Source organism: Propithecus coquereli, unplaced genomic scaffold (assembly GCF_000956105.1).
Source record: "Propithecus coquereli isolate 6110/MARCELLA unplaced genomic scaffold, Pcoq_1.0 Scaffold775, whole genome shotgun sequence".
NCBI lineage: Eukaryota > Metazoa > Chordata > Mammalia > Primates > Indriidae > Propithecus > Propithecus coquereli.
In genome coordinates, this window is record NW_012153896.1 from 762,562 (window position 1) to 788,885 (window position 26,324).

Genomic DNA, 26,324 nt, shown 5'->3' on the forward strand with positions numbered 1-26,324 from the left:
CTGCCGGGCTCTCGGCGCAGGCAACTTTTCGCTGCCTTATAACCGCGGTGGCGGCCTCCGCCTCGCCTCGCCCTCCCCTAGTCCCGGCCCCCGGGCGGCCACCCCGCGCCCGCTCCAATCCCCGCGGCGCCGCGGCCTCCATTGGCCGGCCTCGGAGGGCGGGGTCGGGGCGGGGTCGCTCCTCCCCGGAGGGCAGGGGCCACCACGCCCGGGCCTGTCCGCAGGGCACTGTCCCGCCCCGGCTCCCAGGGCTCCTGACTCGGCCGGGGGCGAGGTCCGGGGCGCGGCGCACACCTGGTGCCCGCCCCGCGGCGCCCTATGGGGCCCAGGCGGAGTCCGGGTCTGTGCCCTTGGAAGGACCGGCCAGGGGTCTGGGGGCTTCCAGCGGCGCGTCCTAGAACGTTAAAGCCGGAGCGCCCAGAGGTGGGACACTATCTCGGGGTGACTGCAAACAGCTTTCCGACAATGGACCCCAACGTCTGCGCGGCGAAGCCGCTCCCACCGCCGCTGCTGCTCATGCGGAGCCCTCTGCCCGGGCCGGCGGTCTCCCCGCTGCCCGCCATCGGGGGCTGCTGGGCTGGGGATGCCGGGGCTGGCCACTGGGGAGGAAGAGGAGCCGCCCTTCTTCAACCCCTCCCCCTTCCCTTTTTTACTAAAATAAATTCAAGTATTTTGAGAGTGTAGGTAGCTCCCCAAACTGCTCTGTATTTTCTTGAGATAAAAATACCCGTTCCTAAAAGTTGAGTTCAAACCAACAAGGAATAAAAATCAGGCTATGGGGCGCAGTGGCTCACACCCATAAGCTTAGCACTTTGGGAGGCCGAGGTGGGAGGATCACTTGAGGCCAGGAGTTAGAGGCTGCAGTGAGCTATGATCACACCACTGCACTCCTGCCTTGGTGACAGAGTGAGATCCTGTCTCAAAAAAAAAAAAAGAAAGAAAGAAAAGAAAAGAAAAAAAATCAGGCTAAGGTTACCTCCAAGGCAGTGGTTGTCAAACTTGAACACCCTTTAGAACCACCTGGAAGGCTTATTGAAATAGACTACTGGGCCCTACCCCCAGAGTGTGACTCGGTAGGTCTGGTGTGGGTCAGGGGCCTGCATGTCTCACAAGTTGCTGGGTGTTGCTGATGTGCTGGTTTGGGGATATACTTAGAGAACCCTAAGTATATATCTCTGATATGCTAGTATTTTGTCTTGGTCTAACAATTTGTAGGAAACCATTGTAGCTAATCTTCGTGTGACGGGAGGACCAGGGTCTGCAGAAGGACAAGAGGGGGCCTTGATGTCACCATGGATGGGGGCTGCCTGAGTCCTCTCCACTGAGGTGCCCACTGAATCCTGGAATCCCCTGCTGGCACGTGTGTGGGGGTAGAGGAACGTGGCACGTGGCTGGGCCTCCTGCCCCCTCTGTGGTCCCAGAGCTCGGGGACTGAGAAGGCAGACTCTTGAAAGAAATGCACCCTCTGCTCCTAAGTGCAGCCCGTCCACAGGGGTTGTGGCCTTGCTGCAGTGGCTTCGGCAGCCCTCGGTGGTCAGCTGTGGCCAGCCCAGGGGCCATCCAGGGGTTTTTTTCTGCAGGGCCCTGATGTGGTCTCAGCCCCTGTGGTGAGCTGGTTGGGGGTTGGGTAGGTTAGAACCTCCACCTGCCCCAGGGGAGATGGGGAATGGGTCCCCAAGGATGTAGAGTAGGGACAGGGCTTGGCCATACCACTCCCTCTGGCCACTTCAGTCCAGTGTGGGGAGAGAGGTGGTGGGGCCCTTCTGCCACCCAGGTTCTGTGTTCCTGTAAAGCCTGACTGTGAGTGTGTCCTTCCCACAGCCCAGGTGAACAGCTGCCCTCGGTATTTCTCTGCAGGCTTCGGGGCCTTCCATAGGTTACTCTCCCTCTCTGGGCTTCAACCCAGTGGGTCTTGCAACTTTCAGGGAGTCAGAGGGGCTGGGGGGAACTTGGGACTCAATTGTCCCCAAACCCCCAAGCCAGGGCAGCCGAGGCCTCTCAGACCAGTTAGAAAGGGAGAGGCATCACTCAACATTCCTGAGCTGTCGTCGGGCACTGCCAAGGTTTACCAGGTGGGAGGGGAGGGAGAACAGGCCAGCTGAACTATTTTTATTTTTGGAGGGGGGAGCTTGAGGTTTGAGGGGAGTCCCTCAAATCCCTCAAGTGCAGCCCCTGCCTCGGGCCCTGCCAGGTTTCTCTCTGTTGCGAGCTGCCACACAGGCCTCTTGTTGGACACGGTGAAATCTCCATCCCCTGAAAAGCCACCACCTACCTCCTAGAGCCAAGTGATGTTTGTGCAGCGTGGTGGCCTGACGGGGCGAACTTAAGAAAAAGCTCTGGGCCTACCAGAAAGAGCAGTCGCAAAGCCCAGGTATTTATCCTGCGGCAGACACACAGAACGGACTCAGGTCAGAGCTTCAGGATTTAGCTTTGCGCTAAAGCTCACATGCCACGAGCTTGGGTATTAGGCCCCGGACACAACTCTTTTGAGAAGGGAGGGGTCTGAAGAGGTGGGGGCCACAGAATTATGCAAGAGCTGTTTGTGGCCAGTTAGGGCAGGGACCACAGCCCTGCTGGCCACCAAAGATCCTCCTGGAAGGCATCACTCTGGTGGCAGGGCAGAGCTCCTGAGAGCAGCCCTTAGGAAAAAGGGGCTACACGCAAATGGCCAGCAAACGTATGAAAAGATGCTCGACATCACTGATCGTCAGAAGATGCAATCAAAACCACAATGTGGGCCGGGCGCGGTGGCTCACGCCTGTAATCCTAGCTCTCTGGGAGGCCAAGGCGGGCGGATTGTTTGAGCTCAGGAGTTCGAAATCAGCCTGAGCAAGAGCGTTACCCCGTCTCTACTAAAATTAGAAAGAAATTAATTGGACAACTAAAAATATATAGAGAGAAAATTAGCCGGGCATGGTGGCGCATGCCTGTAGTCTCAGCTACTCGGGAGGCTGAGGCAGGAGGATTGCTTGAGCCCAGGAGTTTGAGGTTGCTGTGAGCTAGGCTGACGCCACGGCACTCTAGCCCGGGCAACACAGTGAGACTCTGTCTCAAAAAAAAAAAAAAAAAAAACCACAACGTGATATCACCTCACACCTGTTTGAATGGCTACTATAAAAAAAGGAAGTAAGTGTTGGCAAGAATGTGGAACCTGTGTGCACTGTTGGTGCGAATGTAAAATGGTGCAGTCACTGTGTAATATAGTCTAGCAGTTCCTAAAAAAATAAAAATAGAACTACCATATGATCCAGCCATTCCACTTCTGGATATATGGCCAAAAGAATTGAAGGTAGAGTCTCAAAGAGATACTTGTGCACCCATGTTCGTAGCAGCATTATTCACAATAGTCAAAGGTAGAAGCAACCCAAGCATCCACAGATGAATGGGTAAGTAAAATAGGGTATGTACACACAATGGAATATTATTCAGCCTTAAACAGGAAGGAAATCCTGTCACATGGATGCACATTGAGGACATCACGCTAAGTGAAATAAGCTCGTCACATAAGGACAAATGCTGTATGAATCTTCTTATGTGAGGTACCTAGAGTACTCAGATTTGTAGAAACAGAAAGGTTATTAAGTACAAAATGTCCAATTTCCTTAAGTACTAAGCTTGACAGTTGACATCTCTGACATTTCACTTTGACACCTCCTATTTTTATTGTGCAGGTACATCCTCAGTCTTTCAAATGCACATTTTGGCTTGTGATTATCTTTCAAATTTTTTATAGCAATTTTTGGGAAACCATGGATAAGTCAAAAATTCATGTTATTTTCAAATATGAGTTCCATTGTGGAAACAATGCAGCGCAGACAGCTGGAAATATCAACGAAGTGTTTGGGAGGGATGTGGCTAATGAATGCACAGTACTTCGATAGTTTGAGACGTTCTGTTCTGGTGATTTTAATCTGGAACATGAGCCATGTGGGTGACTTGAGACCAAGGTGGATAATGATGAGCTGGAAGCTGTAGTGGAAGCGAATCCATCTCTACCTACGCGTGAATTATTATTAGTAGGAAGGTTTGACATTACTATTCCAACAATATTGGACCATTTGAAACGAATCAGCAAGGTAAAGAAGCTGGATAGATGGGTACTGTATGAATTAAACAAGCATCAGAAGAGAAATCGTCTTGAAGCTTGCCTTTCATTGCTACCGGGACATAAAGGCAAACCATTTCCACACCGTATTGTGTGTGGAAAATGGATTCTTTTTGACAATCAGGTGTTTGGCACAGTGGTTGGACAAAGATGAAGTGCCAAAACACAGTCCAAAACCAAATATTCATCAAAAAAAGCTAATGTCTGTTTGGTGGTCCAGCGCTGGTATTATCCACTACAGCTTCATGAAACCTGGTCATCTATTGTGGCAGATGTCTACTACAACTAATTGGACAAAATGATGAGGATGCTTTTGATTAAGCAGCCCAGATTGGCCAATAGAGACAGGCCAATCCTCTTGCAAGACAACACTCGACCACATCACACAAGCATGCTGCTCAAACTACAGAGGCGGGACTTGGAAACTCTGTCATCCGCTGTATTCACCAGACCTTGCACCAACTGACTACCACTTCTTCCAGTCTTTGGACCACTTCTTGCAAGGAAAAATATTCAATCCTCAACAAGCTGTGGAAAACACCTTACGCGATTTCATCGCCATTCACTCTCCAGGCTTCTTCACTGCTGGCATAAGCAAGCTACTGTCAAGACGGCAAAATTATGTCTATAGATTAGGTGCATACTTTGATTAATTGTCCTGCTGCTTGTTTGAGATATAATAAACTACACTTTTGATTTGAAATCAGACATTTCATATTTAATGACCTGTAGAATGGTGGTTTTAGGGGCTGGAGAAAAGAGGAAATAGGGAGTTGTTTAATGGGTACAGTGTGTCAGTTTTGTATAATGAAAAAGTTCTGGGCCAAGTGTGGTGGCTAGTGCTTGTAAGCCCAGTACTTTTGGGAGGCCGAGGGAGGAGGATCACTTGAGGCCAAGAGTTCAAGACCAGCCTTGGTAACATACCGAGACCCGGTCTCTACAAAAAACTTAAAAATTAGCTGGGTGCTGTAGCGCGTGCCTGTAGCCCTAGCTACTTGGAAAGCTGAGGCAGGAGGATCACTGGAGCCCTGGAGTTTGAGGTTACAGTAGTAAGCTATGATCATGGCACTACATTGCAGCCTGGGAAACAGAGCAAGACCCTACCTCAAAAAAAAGAAAAAAAAAAAAAGAAAGAAACAAAAGAAAAGAGGCTGGGCATGGCAGGAGGATTGCTGGAGCTCAGGAATTCAAAACCAGCCTGAGCAAGACACAGACCCCGTCTCTACTAAAAATAGAAAAATTAGTCAGGCGTTGTGGTGTGCACCTGTAGTCCCAGCTACACAGGAGGCTGAGGCAGGAGGATTGCTTGAGCCCAGGAGCTTGAGGTTGCAGTGAGCTACGATGACACCATTGCACTCTACCCAGGGGTACAGAGTAAGACTCTGTCTCAAAAAAAAAAAAAGAAAAAAAGAAAAAAGAAAAAAGAAAAAAAATGTTCTGGGGATCTGTTTCAGAACAACCTAAATGCTCTTAGCACCACTGAACTGCATGCTTAAAAATGGTAAATTTAATTTTGTGACTTCTTTAACATGATTTAAAAAAATGAAAAAGAAGGGGCTGCAATGGCCATTTAGCCCTATCTTCCGAACTCATAGATGAGAAAACTGAGGCCCAGAGAGGCGTGCCTTTGCCCAGATACACGGCCCTGGCGGGACTCCAATTGGGACAGGCTTGGCAGACAGTGTGATCAGAGGAGCAATGCACAAGGCCCAGTCCGTCTACCCTCAGAGGCTGGGATTGGTGCTGGCTTTTAAGAGGTGGCCAAGGAGGGCTAAAGTGACTCACATGTGCCAGGGAGCACTTAGAGGCCCAAGTGGGTTATCTAGAAAATTCATTTAAGAGGAACAATGCCTGTGTGGCTGAAGTCAGCTAACCCTCCCCAGGCAGCTCGGAGAGCCAAAGCCCTGAGCTCCTCTGGGGAGAGCCACCCAGCCTGGGGTAGAGTGTGGGAAACAAACCTGGATTCAAATTCTAGCTCTGCCACTGCCTGAGCCTGTTTCTACATCTTTTTTTTTTATTTCAGGGCATTATGAGGGTACAAACATTTTGGTTACATTTTATGTCTTTACCTCACACAAGCAAGGGTTAGAGGCATGCCCTTCCCCTCTACAATGCTCACCGCATCCTTTAGTTGTGAGTTTACCCCCCCATCCCCCTAATCCCTGGAGAATATTACTGCCATGTGAGCACCATAGTGTTAATAAAGATATGGAACGCTTCATGAATTTGCGTGTCATCCTTGCGCAGGGGCCATACTAATCTTCTCTGTATCGCTCCAATTTTAGTATATGTGCTGCCGAAGTGAGCACTGTTCCTACATCTCTTAGAACAGGTAAGGGCTTAATTCAGGGTCAGGCGCATCGTAGGTGTTTAGCAAAAGGCATGCAGGATGCTAGCCGAAGCCATCCAGTGTCAGGCTCGTTATTTCTCTCCTGGGGCCACTGTTTCCTCTTCGTGACCTCTTGGGACTCACCTGATTCAGCTGTAAAATGGGGATAATAGTATTTTCTAAGGTTGCTGTGAGGATTAGGTGAATTAGTTCATTTAAAGTGTTTAGAACCATGCCGGGCACATGGTCCATGCTCAGATATGAGCCATCGCTGGGAGAATCAGAGGCCAGAGCGTGTGCGTGTGTATCCTCCGGGTATCCCAGCTGTTTTCTGCTCACGATGGCCCCACCTGGGGCCTAACGACAGGAAATGCTACAGCAGGGGCAGGCACAGCAGGACTGCCTCTACTGAGGAGAAGCCTGGTCCTTGTGAGCAAATGAATGCGTGTTTGTGACAGGAGGCCCGACCTATGAGCATCTAAAGGTGCTGGGGAGACGGGGAGGGGACTCAAATCACAGGTGGAGCAGGGAGAGGAAGGGGGACCAGGGGCAACTGGGAGGCAGGAGACCCCTTGGGAAAGGCTACTGGCTGGACAGGGCAATAGGATGGAGGGCTTGATGGAGTCATGGCCAGTCCACTGCTGGCCTGACCTACGAGCTGAGGTGGCCCCAAGGCCTCAAGCCAATAGGGAAGTCCCCATGAGATGTCACCAGCCCCAGTAGACACTGACCCAACCTAGAAGCTGCTGCACTCGCCCCACCCCCAGCAAGGACCCCTACTGGCCTGGGCCCACACCCCTACAGGAGTAGAGGGGATCAGGCACAAAATACCTCCCCAGCCCCACTCTGGGTCCTCAGAGGTCCTGGCTACCCCACTTTCTTCCACCTGTGACCCTTTGCTGAGAACCCATCTAAGACCTGGGCTGAGAAACCCAGAGCTTTCCCAGTCCCTGCCTGTGCTGCCGCCAGACATCACCAATCAATCCTACCATGGTCCTGCTGAGCACTGGGCAGCTCGATGCTCTGACCCTGAGCTCCAGGCTTCTATTAGACTGGAGCTGGCCATCTCTGAGGGCGAGGAGACCCAGGGGAACTTTCCAAGGAGCCACAGCAAGGGAGTGGCAGAGCCAGCCTCAGACTGTTCTCCCCGAGAGCAGGCCACTGCTCACCAGGAGGGGGACGCCCGGCTTCTGCCTCAGTGACCACAGCCCCATGGAACACTAAGAGAGGACTCGAATAGTCCTCCCTATAGCAAAGAATGGTGGTGGCTGTGGTGGGGTGGCTTCAGGATTTGGGTTTAATCCCAAGCACGAGGGCGGGCAAGGAAAGGATTTGGTTTCGTTCCTTCAGATGCCCAAGCCTTGGCCGGAGCCCCAGGGCGCAGGAGTGAAGGCTCGTGGCCGCCCGGCCTCTACCAACAAAGCCTTCCTTTATTAAATAGAGATCGCGTTACATTCCATTCAAAGAAGGAAATCCTGACGGGGTGACAGATGTGTCCAGGTTGGAGCCCCTAACCCTGGTCCTGAGGGGGCTGTGATGGGTGAGGGAGGGCCGGGTCCTGCCCGCCCCACCCTGGCCCGACATGCAAGGGCCGGTTGTCTGCAGGGCCACCCACAGCTGAAAACAGGCACTGGCGTCCTGAGGCCCTGTCTGTGTCTTACCAATCCCTCCAGCGGTTTTGAGAGCAGGGCCTCTGAGAGCACAGGGCTGGATGGGGGAGGGAGGCGAGGTGACAGGGGAGGCCTTTATCAAGGGGCCCTGACTCATCTCAGAATGCTCTGGGGCAGTTCCCCAGCCACGCACAGGCTGGGTGGGCGAGCTGTGGAGGCCCTGCCAGCCCTGCCAGCCCTGCTGCCGCGGGCCCTCGCACGTCACTAAGGAATGAGGTGTGGGATGGCCACAGGGGGTGCTTGTGGCCCAGGGCTTGGGAACTGGGGTGGAGGATGCCCTGGCGATCTGGCCACCCCAGCACAGTCCCTTTCTGAAGATATGCCAGCAGTAAGGCACCCAAGGAACTGGGGAGGAGGTGCTGACCGCCTCAGCTGTCCCTTCCCAAGGGCTAAGTGCCCCCTCCACGCAGTAAGGCTCCGAGCTCCTTGGTCTTTGGTGCTTTCTTGAAATCCTCCTGATGGTTGCAGAACCCAGTGGGGACGAGAGAAGGGTCTTCTCACGACGTCCAGGCCTGTCTGTCCCAGGACAGATGTGTGCTGGCTCAGCACTGCCATGGCCTGTCCATTGGTCCATCTGTTTGGCTTCCGGCTCAGGGCTGGCTCCAGGACCCCGTCTCCCTCTCTGCCTGCTTGTCCTGGGGCAGGCGTTTGCTCCAGCTCAGAGCCCCCTCCAGGCCAGGCCATGCCCTAAGCCTCCTGGGGGAAGAAGCCAAGCTTGGCCAGCGACATCTCCTTCCGCAGCCTGGTGACCTCCCAGAACATCGGCTCCGCTGCAGGCAGAGGGAGAGAGTAGACAGCTCGGGGCCAGCTCAGGGCCACTTCAGGCAGATGGCCTGGCTCCCGCCCTCTAGCTCTGGGCAGGGCAGCTGGCACAGCACCCTAGGGCCCAGACCTTGAGGACAGATGACCTCAGCAAGTGGCTGGACCTCCTCTGAGGCTCCACTCCGAGCCTTGGAAACTGATGAGCGCTGAACACGCCGACACCACCCCCACGGCCTGATGCAGACATGCACGTGCACACTGCCACACACTCAACGGTGATGCCCCTGGACCCAGGAACTGCACCGGACAAGTTACAAATGTTTTCCAACTTCATCTCCCTGGGGTGTCACAGGGACCCTGAGCAGTGAATGGGGCCAGTGTCAGTCCAGGCACCTGGGAGGCGGGTCCTCAGGGACCATTCCCTGGCCTGGCAGGTGTGAACAGCCAGTGTGCACTGGCCTTGCTGTCCAAGGGGACTTGACCTCCAAGACGGGAGGAGACAGCTCCTTACTCAGAGGGTCAGGCAAAACAGGTTCAGGAGATTCGCCAGGGGGCAGGGTCTGGTGGCAGAGGACAGGGGACCTGCCAGGCAAGGGCTACAGTAGGAGCAAAGGCCTGGAGGTGGCAAGCCTGTGTTCAGGCGACCACGAGGTGATCACACCGGGAGCAGAGGAAGAGTCACAGGGGAGGTCCCATTGTGCAGAGCCTTAAACGCCAGGCTAGTAACAGGAATGCAGTCCCTGTTGGTCCCAAGGACTGCATTCCTGTTACTGGATTTCCTGCTTTCCCGGCAGGAGAAAGATCAGCAGGAGAGACCCAGGTACCCGGGAGGTGGCGGGCTTGCTGTTCTGTGAGGTGGGGCCCAGGAGGCTCTGCCTGCAGCTCACCCTCTCCACAGAACTCAGCAGCCAGGAGGTCTGTGAGCCCTTTACCAACCCACAACCTTCCCCCTCGCTGGCCTCCCCGCTGAGGAGCCCCAGCGTCCGCCTGGGCCATGGCCAGGTACACCCAGAAGGCCCTGGCCCTCCCGGCCCGGCCCGCCCCGCATGCCGTCCCGCCACCGACCACCAGGGGGCGCTCACCGTCCTGCCGCACCAGGCCTTGCTGGATGTAGCGGATGTAGGTGAAGAAGTTGCACACTGCGGTGATCTGCGGGCAGGAGTGGGGAGGGTGTGACCCGCCAGCCCCCACACCTGGGGTCCCCCAACCAGCCAGTGAGGCTCTGAGACCAAAGCAGGAAGCCCAGGTCCCCATCGGAGCCAGGTGGTTTTTCCCTGACTCAGACCGGGCTGGGCTTTAAGGTTTTAACAGCAGCAGCAAGACTAGTCCTGCTCCTAGTAGTAATAGCGGCAGCTACCCTTTCACCAAGCATGTGTCGCAAATGAGGCGGACGCGTTGATCATTGAGAGCCACCAAGGGCGGAGCCACTCGACAGAGATTATGGAGCTCGCCCAGCTGAGTGCGGAAACCAGGCTGGCGCAGACCTGCGCACCCTCAGGGGCCCGCTTGCTCTGGCTGGAGGTCTGGGCCAGCCGGGTCTCAGTGTGGTGCCATGTGTAACACCGGGAATGGCGAGGGCATCACAAGCTACCCACCTGGGTCCTGGTGCCTGAAGCCCCCAACCTGGCCGGAGGCCTGCTCCACGCACCGAGGGCCCTGCCTTGGCTCAGACCTACATGGTGGAGAGGGCGCTGGTGGTGCCCCACCCAGGGCCCCTTCCCCAGGCTGGGGCCCCATCTCCCAGCTGCTGGGCATGTTGGCCACTAATGGCCATAGGTGCCCCCACCTGCACCCCTACCCCGCAGACCTCAGCCAGTGGGGGAGGAATAAAAAAGCCCAGCCTCCATGCCTCGGGGTGGTCACAACTCTGCTCCAGAGCCCTGTGGATCTGGGTGGGCAGAACCTGGGCTCTGCTCACCCTGCTTCCCTCTCCCCTGAGTGCTGCATAACATCTACATCTTGGGCTCTGCTTCCAAGGGGCCCAGCCTGAGACGGTGCAAGGCGCCGGCAGCTGCGCCCACAACAGCCCCTGCTGAATGCCCAGTGCTCTGCGGGAGGGGGACATTGAATGGGACACCCATGGGCTGGGGAGGGGAGGGAGCCGCAGGGAGAGGTAATGCCACCAGGCCCTCAAACACTCAGGAGAACCTGCCAGAGGACAAAGGGGGGACGAGGGGTGGTGCTCAGTGGCCTGGCAAAGACAGGGTGCCGTCGGGAGCACCATGAGGTCAGGGGACTCACCCAGTGAGGCAGGAACACGGTGCTGCCCCACAAGGGTTGAGGAGAGGCTGCGAGGGGCGGCTAGGGCAGAGGTTGGGGACAGTGGACAATGAACACCCACAGAACCGCGGAGTTCTCTGCCTAGGGCTGTGCTTTGGGGCGAGACTCCTTCCCCCCGAAGACTCCACACCCCTTGGTGTCTCAGGGCGGGGACCACAACCTGAACTTCAGCCCCTCCGCATCTCAACTCCCACCCCCAGCTTCACCCAGCACGCTGGACGCCCAGCCAGGAAAGTCCAGTGCTAGATGGAGTCCTGCTGGCGAGGAATGTCTCGTGTGGGTCCTTCTGCTGGGCCCTGGTTGGGACTGGAATGGGGCAATGGGACAAGGCTCTGGGCACAAAGCTGCCACAGGGTCAGGGGCTGTGGCAAAAAGAGACACAGAGTCGGGGATCCCACATCTGGACTGTGTGGCCCTGGGCACACCTCTTTCCTTCACCAAGGCTCAGACTCCCTTTCCATAAATGGGCACCTGGTACACCGGAGGGAGAATTCACACTCACTGGAGCGTGGGACGACCCAGGTCAGGCTGCCCTCACCGTACAGACTGCTGCCCGACAGGGACACATGCCCACCGTAATCCGGCTCCCCCGTGAGGACCCCCTCTAGGTCTGAGTGAGTCCTCATGCCGTGGTCACTGTGTACATGTTTCCAAACACGCTCTCTTTTGTTCCTTTTGATAGGAAACCCTGTCCTTAGTCCCCAGCTCGGGGGAAGGTCCCTGCCTGGGTCACAGGGCAGGTGAGGGTGGAAGCTGGGATGCCCATGGGAGTGTCCCCAGCCAGCAGCCAGCAAGAAAACTGAGAGACCTCAGTCCCTCAACCACAGGGAACTGAATCCTGCTGATAGCCATGTGAGCTTGGAAGAGGACCTTGGACTCCAAAAGGGACCACATACAGCCTAGCTGACACCTTGACTGCAGCCTTATGAGTCCCTGAGCAGAGGGACAGCCCAGACTCCTGACCCAGGAGAACTGGGAAGTCACAAGTGCGTGTTGTTTTGTGCCACCATGCTGGCGGTAATTTGTCATGCAGCAGTAGCAGACTGCTACACTGAGCTTGGCCGTGTGGCCCGAGCCAGTCTCTGCACCTGTCTGAGTCTGCACCTGCTCCGTAGATGGAGGTGCAGTCCTGCTTGTGCTCCCAGGCCTGGGGCCCGGGGTCCCAGCCCACACGGCCCCTAAGGAGCCAAGCGACTCTTGCGAAGGATAACTCACCCTGGCCCGGGAGGATGGCGAGATGTAGTAGTGGCTCTTAGAGTCCCCGAGCCGGATGCGGTGGCGGCAGACACGGGCCAGCCCACTCAGGGCACACGTGCTGGGAGGAAGCAAAGCGGGGCGTGGGGCTGGCTGGGGCTCGCCTACCCGTGCATGCGGGGGACGCAGCAGCCAGAGGGTGCACGGAGGGAGGGGCAGGCAGAGGGAGCTCAGGGGCCAGGCTGAGGGGGGACAGCCCCAGCAGTCCTGGGACAGACCTTTATACCAAGCTGGACCCTACCCGGAGACCCTTAGTCTTGCCCTTATTGGGCACAAGAGCTTAGTTAATCTCAGCCAGGTATACCAAAGACCCACCCTCTGCAACCACCAAAAATGCCCCCCAACTTTACTGGGGGCCTCAGGCCCAGTCACCTGTTCCCCAACTAGGCAGGAGTTGGAGTGTGGCTTCCTCTCCCTTCACAGCACCAAGGTGCTCCCCTGCTTTGTCCAGCTGGCTCCTCCGGCCCTCCGACCCCCACGAGCCCGCCATGGTCCTCGGCTGCGTACCAACCAGCCCCTCACAGCCCCGTCCTGTGCCACCTTCTCTCCCCACCCCAGGCCTGGGCGACCTCACTCAGCATCTTCAGCCACCCACATACCGGGTGGCAGCTGGCCCCGAGAAACCCACCATCGGTCCCCCACCCCCAACTCCTGCTCCTCTCTGGGGCATTATCTGTTCAGTTCTCTCCTCCTCACCCCCTCCTTAGTCACCAAGTCCCCAGGCCAGGTCAAGGTAGCAGGGCCTTTGCCTTCCCCTCAGCTCCTTCCAGCCAGCCTCAGCCTCATTTCTCTCTTTCTTCTCCACGTGACAGTCAGGGGCTCCTCCAAAAACCCACATCCACATCTAATCCACCATCTTCCCCTTTTGCTTTCCTATGGCCCAAGAAATAGTTATGGAGAATCCCAAATCAAAGAAGGTTAAAAAGCTCCTTGGCTGCAGGACTTATCAGAGCATTTGTTGCCTTCTGGTTCACTGTGAATGGACCAGAGAGACCTCTTTTCAGGGAGCACCTGTCAATGGCTTATGGAGCACTAGCCTAGCTAGTTAAAGCCTGAACCTGTAAAGGCTCCTTACACTCTCATCCCAACACTCTCTGCGGTCCCAGCCCCAACTCCTTGCCCACTCACTGCTCTGCCCATTGCCCCAGTGGTGTTTCTGTTAATATCCCTGCTTCTCATACCTTCGCTCATTCTCTTCCCTCTGCCTGAAAGGCCCTGCCCTACTTGGCAAACTGCTATTCATCCTTCAAGACAAGCTCAAATGCTCCCTCTCCATGATAGAGGCTCCCAGCATGGCACCAGCCCCCACCCCCTCTGGCCACATCTTGGGCTGCCAGGAGGAAATCCTCCCCAATCTCTGCCCCTTGTTCTACGCTGACTGTTTTGTTCTGCGGCTGCCCCTGCTCAATGCCCGCTGAGCAGCGGGAGGACAGCTGCCAGGCTGTTGGGTTATTCATTGGCAGGAGCCAGAGCCAGCAACTGACAGTCGCTTCCGGACAGGGGCAGGAAGGGAGCTCATGTCAGGCCAGCCAGTGAGAGGGAGACCACAGCTCCCGGACCCCCTGGAGAGCCTGGGGGTCCACGGGGATTCTTCCAAAGATGTCTCCTTGCCCTGCATGGGGCAACAACAGTCCTCCTCCTATCAGGTGCCCCTGGGTCCCTGCCCACCCTCTGGCCCCATGCCAGGGCCCAGGAGGCCTGAGACTCAGTCCTCCCTGACCACCCCTTCGGTGCAGCCCAAGGCGCGGCGGGGCTTTCCCGGGTGGTCAGGACAGGGCTGGGGCGCTGAGCTTACTTGGCGCTGCAACACTCAACCTCAGCCACCTTCACTGCGGGCAGCGTCTGTGAAGCCACGGGCTCGATGGTGAGCGTGTTGTCCTCCACGGCGGCCCGTACCAGCGCGGAGAGCTGCGGCAGACCAGGATGGCAGGCGGGGTGGTGAGGGGCTGGGCCCCAGCTGAGGGGTGGAGGGGCCGGGCCCCCCAGCTGGCCACCCTCCCCCACCTCACCTCCTGCATCGTGAAGTCCAGGCAGGGGCCCACGTCCTCCCGGTACACCCTTTCCAGGAAGGGGCAAGTCTTGTCCAGGGTGGGCGATTCCCTCCAGGCCTGGAACTCTGCAAACAGGGTTGTGTCCACCTGCAGGGGAGGGCGAGCCGGGGCGGGGGCACTCAGGCGCTGAGGGCAGCATGGCAGAGTGGGGCTGGGCCAGAGGAGAGGGAAGGAGAGCCAGGGAGATGTGGGGCAGGCCCCAGCAGGCCGTGCAGGGGAGCAGGGCCCTGTGGAAGAACTCCCTTCTGCTCTTTGCACCAAAGAATTTACAACTAAAAGTTGTATTTCCAGGTATGTTTTAAGTTTCTTGGAGCTACAGGATCACAGACTCGGGTCCAGGGCCTCGTCCTGAAGACCCTCACTGCCTCCTCGAGGAGGAAAAGTGGAAGACTACACCGCAGGAACCCACGGGTACCGCGGGGACGGGAAGCACACACAGGCACGTGCACTCGGCGGGGACACACGGGCTGCCCAGCTGCCTGATCCAGGGAGCCAGGCCGGCCTCGTGCAGAGGGAGGGAGGTTGGGGGCAGCAGGGGGCAGCCCCTCCCTGGACCCATTACCTGTCGGGAAAAGGAGAGAGAGGGAGTGGAGGTGGGGGCCGAGGGCGGCTGCCCAGGCAGGAGCTGCCAGGCTGGCTCGTAGGTGAGGTGAACCGCCTTGCTGGGGACCACGCAGAGAAGCAGAGAGAGCAGTGGGGCCAACCCGGGCTGGGCAGGCAGGCCAGACAGACAGACAGGTGCACAGAGACAGAAGGAAGGAGGAGAGGTCAGTGTCCAGTTGGAAGCTCGGAGTCCAGAAGGTGAGCGAGACCCTACGCCTCCCACCTGGAAGCCCCGGTGACAGAGATGGAGGCTGGGACGGAGCAGGTGGGTGGGCACCAGAGACCTCTCCAAAGGCCACATTTGTCTCGGCACCACAGTCAGATGGCGCCGAGGACCCTCGAGTATAGGACTGTCGCGCAGTGGTCCTCAAGAGGCCCCGCGGCCCCTGCCCAGCCTCTGAAGGCCAAGGGAGCATGTGTCTCTGCAGTGGCCCTCAGAGGGCAGCCCCGAAGGGCCAAAGCCAGCCTCAGGCGCGGAGACCACCACCTACTGCTGGAGTCGGCAGGGAAGGGAGGGGTCCTCGGTGCCCCACAGACTATACACCCTGGAGGCTGAGGGCCAAGCGCCCCTATCATAGGAAGTTGACGAGAAGGAACCTGCCCAGCCCTTACAGCCCAGAGGACGCAGAGGCACAGAGAGGGACAGGGCAGGCGCCAGATCACACACGAGGGTCCAGGCTGGTCCCGGCTGGGCTCTGACCCTGCCGATGGCAGGCACCGTCTCCCCTTCCCTGTGCCCGCCGCCTGCCTGCTGCCCTCACCTCTTTGCCCTCCCTGTCTGGGGTGAGGGTGTGCCCTGCAGCGGGGCACAAGGCAGGGCAGAGGGCACTGCTGGTGCTCTTATGGCGTGAGTGGCCCTTTCGGGGCCCGGCCTTGGTGGGGCTCAGCAGCTGTGGGTGGAGCTCGCGGTTGGGTGAGGCTGGTGTGGACGTGATGACCAGTGTCTTCAAGGCTGTCACCTCCGCCTGCAGCATGTCGATCTGGACGGGATGGGATGGCCGTCAACCCCGGGCTTGATGCCACCCCAGCTACCACCGCCTGTCAGCCCAGCTCAGGACAGCCTTCCCTGGCAGCGACTAACACCTAACCCTGCATGTCACCCTTGGAACAGCAGTCGAGGCGGGGACCCAGACACCCATTTGACAGATAGGGAAGCTGAGGCTCAAAGAGGAGACATGGCCTGCCCAAGATCACACTGTGAACAGGCCTCTGTTGGGAACAAGTGTGTGGAAGCTGGCTGGGCTTCCCACAGAGTTCCCGGGCTCCCAGGAGCCAGGAATGGCTCCAGCCTCACATTTCACAGATGGGCAACCAGGCTCAGAGACAGGAAGCTACTTGCCCAGGCCCACACGGCCAGCCTGAGTGAGGTTTCTGCTCTGTGAAGCGGGGCTGGGAGGAGGGAGAAGAAATTACAATGACCACAGGATCCTCCCAGCCCCTGGAAGTCTCCAGAAAAGTCTCTGTGACAGCACAAATGACTAGTGGAGTCCCAGGGAGCTGGGCCGTGTGATCTCAGATACCCTGCAGACACCCCGCCCTGCCCTCCCTGGGCCCACTGGCCGAGCGAGGGTCCGGTTGGGTAGTGAGGGCCAGTGCTCGCTGGGCGGGAGGCAGGCTGGCCTGGGCAGGTGGGGACGGGCCTCACCTTGCCCCGAGCCTCCTTCAGCTGCTTTTCTGATGCTGCCTGCTTCATGTTGGCTTCTCGAACCATCTTGTGGGCTTCCTGGGAAGAGGACAGCCCCGGTGTGAGTGACCAGGAGCCAATGGACGTCTGGGTGACCCACCCCAGGATGCCCCCGCCCGCTGGCAGACCTCAAACAGGCTGGCGGTTAGCTCCTCCAGCTCCTGCTCCAGCTGCTCCCGCACCTTGGACAGACGCTCACATTCCTCGTCCTTCAGCTTCAGCTCCTGGGGGCCAGGAGGCAGGGGCCATTAGCCCCGTGGGGGGCCCCAGGCCTGGCACAGCAGAGACCAGGCCCACCTGACCAGGCTCCATCCCCCTGGTCATCTTACGTGGGGCTCTGGCCCCAGGCTTGCTTCCTCCGGGGCCTGACAGCGAGTGATGCATGTCGCGCTTAGCCCGGAGCACGAGGCGAAGCCCCTGCTAGCGCATTACGGCGTGGAGCAGGGTTCCAGGCAAGTCAGGAGCTGTGAACGTCGGGTACTTCCTGAGTGCCCAGCACAGGCCTGGCAGGTGGTCGGCCTTGGTGAGGGCAGGATCGCACTCCCTTTGGCACATCTCCAGGCACTCAGAGGGTGACAGCCTGCAGCTCTCCTGGGGCGACTCCTCCTCCCGAAGCCCCCCCCGCCCCCCCACCTGCCCACAGGCGCCCACCTTCTGCGCTTTGTGCAGCTCCTCCTTCAGGAACTCGGAGCCCTTCTCGCGGATCTCCATGGAAGAGCTGCGCAGGCGCGACACGTCCAGCTGGGCCGCGGCAGGGCCCTCCTCACCTTGGGCCTCCTCCCCTGCAGAGGTCTCCACCAGGGCTCCTGGGGACTCCCTGCGGCCTTTGCAGGGGCCCACACTCTTCCAGGGGACCCGGACAGCTGAGAGGGGCGGCGGGAGGCCCTGGTCTGGCTGGGGCGGGCTGGAGGCAGACAAGAGGATCAGACGGCACAGGATAGGGTCCCGAGACCCAGAGAGCTGAGTCCAGGGACTGACCTCGGGCAACGCACCTGCCACTGGGGCCTCAGTCTCTTCATCTGAAGATTGGGACACTGCCAGCTATCATCAGGGTTGTCACAAGGGCAAATGACCAGGCACAAGGCCTCTTGGGGGCAAGGACAAGGCTCATTCCTCTATCAACCACCCCCTTTGGCCCAAGGCCTAGGGCTGTGCTTGGCACACAGTAGGTGGTCAGCACACAGCTCAGCTGTGTACACAGATGACTGCAAATGCACCGGGGTGGAGAACAGGAGTCTCTGCTCTTATAAAGTGGAGCCGATTCCAATGACCCTACCTCACAGGTGACGCCATGATCAGAGGGGACGTGTGTCAAACCTTGGCACCCAGGAGGCACTTAGGCGGAAGCTGCCTTCATTGACACGGTTAATGCAAATTCTACCCCTTTGGGGCCGGACCAGAGAGGAAGGACAGGGCAGGGCCAGGGCAGACAGGGCCGAGGCAGGAAGATGCTGCCAACAGCCTGGGCAAGGCAGACAGGCTTCCTGCCCCTCTGGGCTTGGCGGGGAGCAGTCCTAGCTCTCCCTGGCCTGCCTTGTGACCTCAGGACCCACCCCTCCCTGAAGGGGAAGACCCTGGAGGCAGAGCAGGGCCTGTGCTCCCACCCCGCCCCATCCACACTCCCCTCTTGGAAGTGGACCCTGGAGAGGGAAGGGAGGGACAGGGCTCGGCCAGCGGTGGTTTGTGCCAAGACAGCACCTCTGGACTTGCTCACTCAGCAAAAGCTGGAGGCTCCTGAGCCAGCAGCTTCTCAGCCGCAGCGGCTGGACTGGGGGGATGGGGGGAGGCCGAGCCCTGATATCAGTGGGGGAAGTGGGGGGAGGGGGCTGAGAGAGGCCTGCACAGGACAGGGGAAGACAAGGCCAAGGAGATCATGGGACTCAGGATAGCAGGGGAGGAGGCTGTGTGTGTAAGTCTGGGGACTGATCCCACTCCCTGTCCTCAGGACCTTGGAAAGGTCACCAAACAGCCCCCAAGCTTGTTTCCCCCTTGGTAACACAAAGGGACAGCACCGAGAGACCCCAGCATGAGACCACTCCCAACCCTTCACATGGCCCCGTCCAGTGGCCCAGCCCAGCCTGCCCTCTGCTCTGGGGCTGGCCCAGAGTGTGGCCTCAGGCTCCCCGGATGGTCCTGCCTGGCAGAGACTGGGGCCTTGCTGATTAAGGGGGGACACACACCCCTCACTCCATCAACAGTGTCTATGCCAGACAGCCTTGTTGGGGAGTGGGGGCTCCTGTTGGCAAGGGGCTCCTGAGGCTTGAGGGGCTATGGCAGCCCCTCCCCTACCCCAGCAGTGCTGTGGTGGCCTCATGGGCTGGGGTCTGCAGCCAGGGGACTCACGCTGTGCCAGACTCTACACAGGGGGCCCCAGCCACATTATCTCGTTTAAAACTCTCCACAGCACTCGTGGTATTATCCCCATTCTGCAGATGCGGGGACAGAGGCTCAGAGAAGGGACTTGCCAGGGTGCTGGGACAGGTGGCCAGGTCTTCAGTCCAGGCCCAAAGCTTCCCAGGTACAAGGGAAGGCAGGGGGCAGGGGGGTGACTGTTAGATTCGGTGCATCTGCCTCAAGATCAAGGGCTACTGGGCCCAGGGGACTCGGAGGCTCCTCTTTGGCTGTAGCAGGGAAATCTGACCCAATTCCAGCCCAAACTGGCTTCTCAGACTCTGCTCAGGCCCAGAAACCACCTTTCGGGGGGATGGGATTGGGCTGGGGGAGCTGTGGCTAAGAACACAGGCCAGCGTCGGGCAAGCCGGGGTCCACGCCAGGCTCTGGCCTGGGGTACACGAGTCCCTGGGAATGTTACTGATGCTGTCTGCCTCATGCTGGCTTCTCAAACCATCTTGTGGGATGGGAAGAGGACAGCCCCAGTGTGAGTGACCAGGAGCCAATGGTAGGAAGGGGTTAAAATCCTGTGGGAGGTGCCCTAAGATTCAAACAGAAGTCACCTGGCATGGTGCTGGATAAAGTGTTCAACCCACAACCACATTTGGCTAAGACACCCACACGCCTGCCCAGGCTCTGGGTGTCACAGCTGAAACCGCAGGCCCCAGGGGAGGGGGTGCCCTGGAGTCCAGCCCCGTTTCCTTAGCTGGGAGAGGACTTCCATAGTCACTTGGGCTGGGCTGAGCGCAGCAGACCCCACCATGGAAGCTGCCCACTTCGACAGAATGAGCAAGAACTGCAGGCCGAAGGCAGGGGGTGACCCACAGGACAGCACAGAACATGGGGCGGGATCTCAGGTCTCAGACGCCCAGTGCTGGTGCCTTTCCCATGGCTAGGACCACTCCGCCACTGCCTACACCCCCAGCCTAGGAGAACCAAGCCACCAGCGTCTCCCATGGGGGCTGGGCCTCCTGCTGGTCCCAAGGGCATGGGCTGGAGGTGTGGCTGGACAGTCCCCACCATTTGCCCAGCAGGCTCTCACTTCAGCCCACTGCTGGGGGGATGGGGCCCAATTCTGCAGCCAGAGGAAATGGTGGTCCAGGAGGCCTGAGACAGTCTCCATGACACCCTCCCCATGCCCCCAGTGGCAAAGCCCAAAGCCAAGTCCTAATGGCAGGAAGCGTGGGAACAGCAGGACCACCCAGTAGCCACCAACTCCCCAATGCCCGAGCTAAGAGTGGCAGGAGCAGGAGGGGAAGAAGCCCCCTCCCCACCCCCTGCTTGGAGGGTAGCTCAAATCTGCAGATCCTCCTCCCGTATACTTCCGGGCTGTGAGGCCAGTTCCTGTGACTCAGAAATTTCAGAGCAAGGAGGGACCCTGGGGCCCTTGGGGCCAGTCCAAGCCAGATTTCTCTGTCTTGCACACACTCAGCCTCCCAGACCAGAAGCCCCAATTCCTGAGTGTGAACACCTGAGGTGGCGGGGAACTCGGTGCTCAGGCAGCCGGACTAGCAGTCAAGTTCTCCTGCCTGACATCACTCCCTGTCCTCTGCCCAGGTCCACACTCTCTGCTCCCACCTCTGCAGGCCCCATGCCACGCAGAAACGGAGTCCAGCAGCTGGGATAAGCTGCAGACACCCCTCGGCAGGGGCCTGCTCAGGGTAGGAGTCAGTAAGGTCAAGGTCAGAGGTACACGGGGCAGCCAACATCCCCATCTCAAAGCCAAGCCAACTCCCACTGTCTAGAGTCCCAGGCAGTTCATGCAGGAAAGGCCCCACTGGGTCACTTCCACAGGAAACCCACAACAGGGGAAAAAGCAGCAATCACCGTCCTCACCCGCCAGGCCTGCCCTCAGAGGGCCAGCAGGGCTTTTGTCCCAACCCACAAAGCCCTCAGTCACTCAGTAAGCCCCCTGGGCCAGGAGGAACTGGCCAGAGGCCGCTCCTGGGGCCAGAAGGGCCCAAATGGGGTCCGAGTGGCTCTCTGAGGGTTCCGACGCTTCCCAGACCAGCCTGCCCACGATCAGTGCCCAGCATGACCCTGTTCAATCATCGCCTGGAGTTAAAGAGCCCCTGTGTTAGCGGGCACAATGGGGTCATTAAATAAGCGGGGGCGGCGGGAAGGAGTGGCCGGGAGGGGGCACTGCCCAGGGCCCCAGGCCTGAGCTCCAGGGGGCTACAGAAACCTCAACCCAGGGCCCAGCTCCCGGGGGGCAGTGCCATGGCACAGGGGCCCGGTTCAGACTCACATTCAGGCTGTCCAGCAAGGCCCTGAGAGCACTGAGGCTGACAGCCACATGGGACCAAGGCGGTCCCACAAAGAGGTTTGTGTGTTGGCTCTCGGACCAGTCTGCAAGCCCAGCAGGGCTCAGCCTACAGAGAGGGGCCAAGGCTTCAGCCCAAAAGCCACAAGCACGTCAGGTTCCCAAGGTCTTGGCCACGTCCACGTCGGCCCACCACTTGGAGTATCCACAGGTGTCACTGCCTGCAGGCCCCTGAGGACACTGCAGAGAGATGTCCCCCAGCCCGGGATGAGGCACCCAGAGAGGATGGTGACTGGCTTGAACACACAGCAAGGACGTGGCAGGGTGGGAACTGAACCCGGAAAGCAGGCGCAGCACGCCGCATGACCTGTGGCCCAGAGGAAAGGGGATGAATGATGGTTTCAGAGAAGCGAGCAGGATGCAGACGGGGTTTGGGGAAGTTTAAGACAGTGTCTGGTGGTGCTGCTGCTGGAGGTGGCGCCCAGCACTGCCGTCCAAGCCAGGCACGGCCTGGGCTCTCAGGAGACCCACAGAGGGGCCAAAGACCTGAGGGGGAATTGTGGGAGGACCAGTGGCTGATGGGGGCAGAAAAAAGTAGTTACAGTAAGAACTAATTGAGCTAACTAGAAACCAAGGAAAAGGTGAATGAGAACAGTGGTACCCACGACGGAATGAGGAACTGGGAGTGGGTCTTGCAGGGACGGGAAAAGGGGTGGCTGAGGCATTTGGGAAGTGGCATGTCCTGTAGGCAGAATGAGGTGACAGCTGTTGGGAGGCACCAGCTCAAGGAAGCAGCCACAGCCTGAGCCTGGCCAAGGGGCTGACAGAGGGGACGAGGCCCAGAGAGGCAGCCAGAAGAGCGTCACGCACCTGAACCGAAGAGTGCCTGGGACACAGGCACGGTGGTGGGGGGGCTGTCTTGAGTCTTGCTGAGGTTAGGGCTGGAGTTGGACCGGATCCCCTAAGCTCAAGGCCAGGAGGGGGCCAAAGGGACAGGCGGGAGACAGGCTGGGCCCGGACCCTCCGGGAAGGAAGGCAGGTGCAGGGGTGGGGCAGCAGGTCCTGGTAGGAGATCTGCAGGAGAGGGAGAGGTCAGGCACAGCCTGGGGATGGGAAGCAGGTGGGCCGGGCCAGCCCTCCCTGCTGCAGCCCCAGGCGGGCCGAGCCCAGCCCAGCCCTGAGAAGGGAATGTAGCCCTGTCTCTCCCCTGGGAGCCAGCACAAGGCCTGGGGGGGTGGGGTGGGGGTGTCTCACTCCTTAGCCAGGGCAGGGCAGGGCACAGAGTCCATGCCTAATACCTGCCTGAGCCGTCCCTGCACATTGAGTCCAAGAAGAATTGACCCCCCAAGACTTCAGACATCCAATGTGCATAGTGAGCTCCCAGCATGTGCCGGGCACCCCACCGGCCCAGATCCATCCAGTCTGTAAGACAAGGCGGCTTCTGGCAGCAATATCGCCGGTCCCCTTCTCCCTACATTCTACTTCATTTTGCGCCTCCCTCCCCCCTCTTCACTTCCCAGGGCACATTGGGCACAAATCCTGTGCAGAGGCTGGGAGAGTCTAGGACACGCAGGACTCTAATGAGAGTCTGTGCCCACACATAAATGTGCTGATTGAGCAACAGCGGAAAAGATATCTCCATCTGTGGAGAGGTTAGTGTAGACACATCTTGGAGGGCTTCCAGGAGGCAGCGACAGTGAGGACTCTACAACCCTTTTCCAACGAGGAAGACTACCTGCCTGACCCTGGAGGCCTCAGGCCATATTTCAGACTCTGCAGGCAGGAGCTTCCAGGTCCACGTCCCTTAGGGTAGCCAAGGCCCAGAGCAGTTAAATGACTTGCTCCAGATCACACAGCCAGCCAATAAGTCAATGGCACCTGCAGCCCTGGAGCCCCCAGCCTCCTGCTTGCTGCAAAGGCACAGTCCCCAATCCCTGGGAGACTAGGGTGGTCTCATCTCAGTCCTGGGCAGGCCATCCGAGCCTGGCCTTCCCTAGAGATAGGTACGATTAGCTCCATCTCTCAGATGGGGAAACTGAGACCCAGGAGCTGCACCAATGTCATGTGGGAACCCAAACTCTGACCTCTGCTGACAAAGTTCCAAGTGCCCAGCGCTGTGTTAGATGTAGAAGCTACCCACGATGCCGTCCTCACGCCATCACCTTGGAGCACGCTTGGCACCCAAGACTATGGATGTGTGAAACTGTGGGGGATGGGGAGGGGAGCAGCCCAGTTTGGAGTCGGGGGCACCTTAAAGTCAGACTGGAGCCGCCTCTGGGTTCAGAGTTCAGGGCCCATGCTTGGGAGTCCCAGGGAAGAGGGTCCACCGAGCTGCTACAGAGGCCAGGCACTGTCGCCGACCCCCAGGAGAGCAGCCTGGGCCCAGGGCCAGGATCTGACATTAACAGAGCACAGCCACCCAAGAGAAAACTCTCAGTTCATTTTACAGGTGAGGAAGCTAAGCCCTAGAAACATCAATGGCCTGGCCAGGGTCACCAGCTCCTAATCCCAGACTCCTCCTAGTGTAGGATCAACAGCACAAGTCTACACGTGCCCGGAGCTGTCATGAGCTCCTGGGGGGACACAAGCACAAGCAGCTTAGTCAGAGTTACCTGGGCAAGTATGACTCTGAGCAAGGTCCCTCCCAACTGCTGTTGGGATCTGAGTGAGATCCCGGGACACCAGGCCCCTAAGGGGTGCTGGCAGCTTGGCCCCTGGTCCCTAAATCCCTGCTTCCACATCCATAAAAATGTAGTGCTCAAGGTAATCCCAAAACTCTGCCTCTCACCCTGCAAATGTCCAGCTCCTCACTGCCCCTCATCCTTTCCATCTGCATTTATGAAGCACCTACTGTGTGCTCAGCACCCAGCTAGGTCCTGGGGGATCCAGAGATACTATGGGAAGTGAGCCATACTGAGGGTTATGTGGGGTCAGCTTGGCAGCCTGGTCCATCCAGAGGGTCCTGGGGCTGTCGTGGGGAGGCTGGACTGGGGGCCTTGCCCAGGACCTTGAGTCTCTCTGACTCTCTTGTGAAGTGAGCATCCATCTAGCGGTGGCTCCCAGCTCTGCCTGGCCCTGGCCTGGATGCCTCCAGGGAAGGGCATTCTCCAGGCTGGGATCACTTCCACCCCACAAACCACTTACTTCACCTAGAGGCCCAGAGAAGGGAGGCCATACTCTCAAGGTCACACAGCAACTCAGTGGTTGTGTTTTGCCTGGGTCCACCCAACACAAGGGATCAGAAGCTTCCGGTAGACCAGGCTGCTCCTCAAACGCATTTAACGGCCCCCCCACCACCCACTGCACACCCCCCCATGCCACACCCCATCCCTAGGGCAGGATTGCCCCAACCTTTCCAGGAAGCACAAACCCACCTCAACCACTTTCTCCCTAAGCTCGGCCTCCTTCCCCCAGGGCACTACGCCAACAAATCCACTTCAACTCTCTCACCCCTACCAGAAGCCCACCCTCTCAGCAGCCCTGCTGGCAATGAAGCCTCTTTCCACCCTAGCATCTGGGCTCCAGCTCTGCCGGGTGCACGGAGTGAGGTGCCTCCCGTCTGCTCCCCAGGGGGCTTCCCTCACTTCCAGCTGTGGCAGGGAAATAGTTGGGTCCTGGGACCACCCATCTGACCCAGTTCTTCACAGGAATACAACCCACCCCTGCTCTGGCCACATTTCTTCCAGGACCTGGTCTTTCCAAGCCGTGGGGAAGAGGAAGTGTTGGCCCAGCTCCGCGAAAAGCCCACAACCTTTCTGCACACACCGGGCAGCGGTCCCACATCAGACTGGCCAGAACTGGAATCGCCTCTGAGAACCAATGGCCTGAACAGATCCAGGTACTGGGGCTCCGAACCCAGGACTCGGAGTCTGTGCTGCCCCGCTCCAGGATACGGACAGGTCCCACCCACACTCCGGAGCCCCCCCCCAAGGAGGTCCTGCCAACAACTTGGGAGCGACGTTGGCGGAGACCCAGCCCCCTTTCCCAGCTGCACTGCTTTCCAAGAGTTCATCCAGCGGGGGCGGGGGGCGGGGGTCCCCTCCTCCAGATGCGAGCCCCGGGTTTACTTTGGCGAGCGCGGACTCCCCCCGCCCAGCACCCTCTTCTCACTCGCGCTCGGGATGAGCTGGGAGCTGGCGCTGTCACAGCGGGACGGTCAGCGCCCGCCTTCGCACTGCCCAGCGCGGGACAGGCCCGCTGCCCCCCGCCGCGGAGTGTCCTGCCATGTCCCCGGCTCGCCCGCGCGCTCAGCCGCACGCAGGGTGGGGTGCAGACACGGCGGGGACCCCCGTCCTCCCGCCCCGGGAGGCGGCGCGGCCCAGACCCGGCGCGGGGCGGCGAGCGCGCGGACCTACCCGCTCCACATCCCGGCGCCTCGGGGCGCCCGGGCGTCCGTTCCCCGCGCCGCCGCCGCGTCCTCCCTGCGCCGCCCCGCGCCGCGTCCCCGCCCGCCGCCGACTCCGCCCCGGCCGGCCGGCCGCCCGCCGCCTGTCAGTCCTGCCAGTCGCCCGGGTCGGTCTGTCTGCGTCCGGCTCGCGGCCCCCGGCCCAGCGCCGACCCTGCCCTCGCGGGTCACGTGGCCGAGGGGCGGCCCGAGGACACGTGCCCGGCCCCGCCCCTCCGCCGGCCGCTCGCTCGGGGACAGTGCGACTTGCCGAGTCGGGGGAGGAACCGGCTCGCCAGCACCCCGTAGCCAGCGCGGCTCTCAGACTGTCCCAGCGGATGCTCTCCCTCCAGTCACCCACCGCCCCACCCACCCTGGCCCACCCCTGCTCAAGAACCTACAATGGCTCCCCGGCTCTCAGCTCTCTGATTCTCACACAGACTGTCACTCAGGCCAGCTGACACTCTCCCACCCCCTCCCCTGGCCCCGGGCCATGTACTCCTTCCCTGGGCTCTGTGCTTTGTGGCTGCCCCCTGCAACATCCTGCC

The 26,324-nt window shown here is 59.1% G+C and overlaps 1 protein-coding gene across 1 annotated transcript; it reads right to left on the reverse strand.

The window, feature by feature from the left end:
• Positions 1 to 7,841: 7,841 nt before the first annotated feature.
• RAB3IL1 (RAB3A interacting protein (rabin3)-like 1) lies at positions 7,842 to 25,944 on the reverse strand. Its single transcript, XM_012662698.1, has 10 exons — positions 25,748 to 25,944; positions 17,390 to 17,642; positions 16,867 to 16,962; positions 16,700 to 16,777; positions 15,816 to 16,034; positions 14,410 to 14,538; positions 14,196 to 14,308; positions 12,362 to 12,461; positions 9,949 to 10,015; positions 7,842 to 8,874 (listed from the first exon to the last, which is right to left on the reverse strand). Exons 1-10 carry the CDS (start codon positions 25,756 to 25,758, stop codon positions 8,792 to 8,794), a joined length of 1,149 nt encoding a protein of 382 aa, XP_012518152.1. The 5' UTR covers positions 25,759 to 25,944; the 3' UTR covers positions 7,842 to 8,791.
• Between the last annotated feature and the right edge of the window lie 380 nt (positions 25,945 to 26,324).

What these genes read in the sequence shown, in the direction of transcription:
- RAB3IL1 (XM_012662698.1), bottom strand. An exon ending in TAACCGCCAGCCTGTTTGAG is followed by an intron (nt 16,778 to 16,866) that starts GTCTGCCAGCGG and finishes TCCTCTTCCCAG; the next exon opens with GAAGCCCACAAGATGGTTCG. An exon ending in TGAAGGAGGCTCGGGGCAAG is followed by an intron (nt 16,035 to 16,699) that starts GTGAGGCCCGTC and finishes CATCCCGTCCAG; the next exon opens with ATCGACATGCTGCAGGCGGA.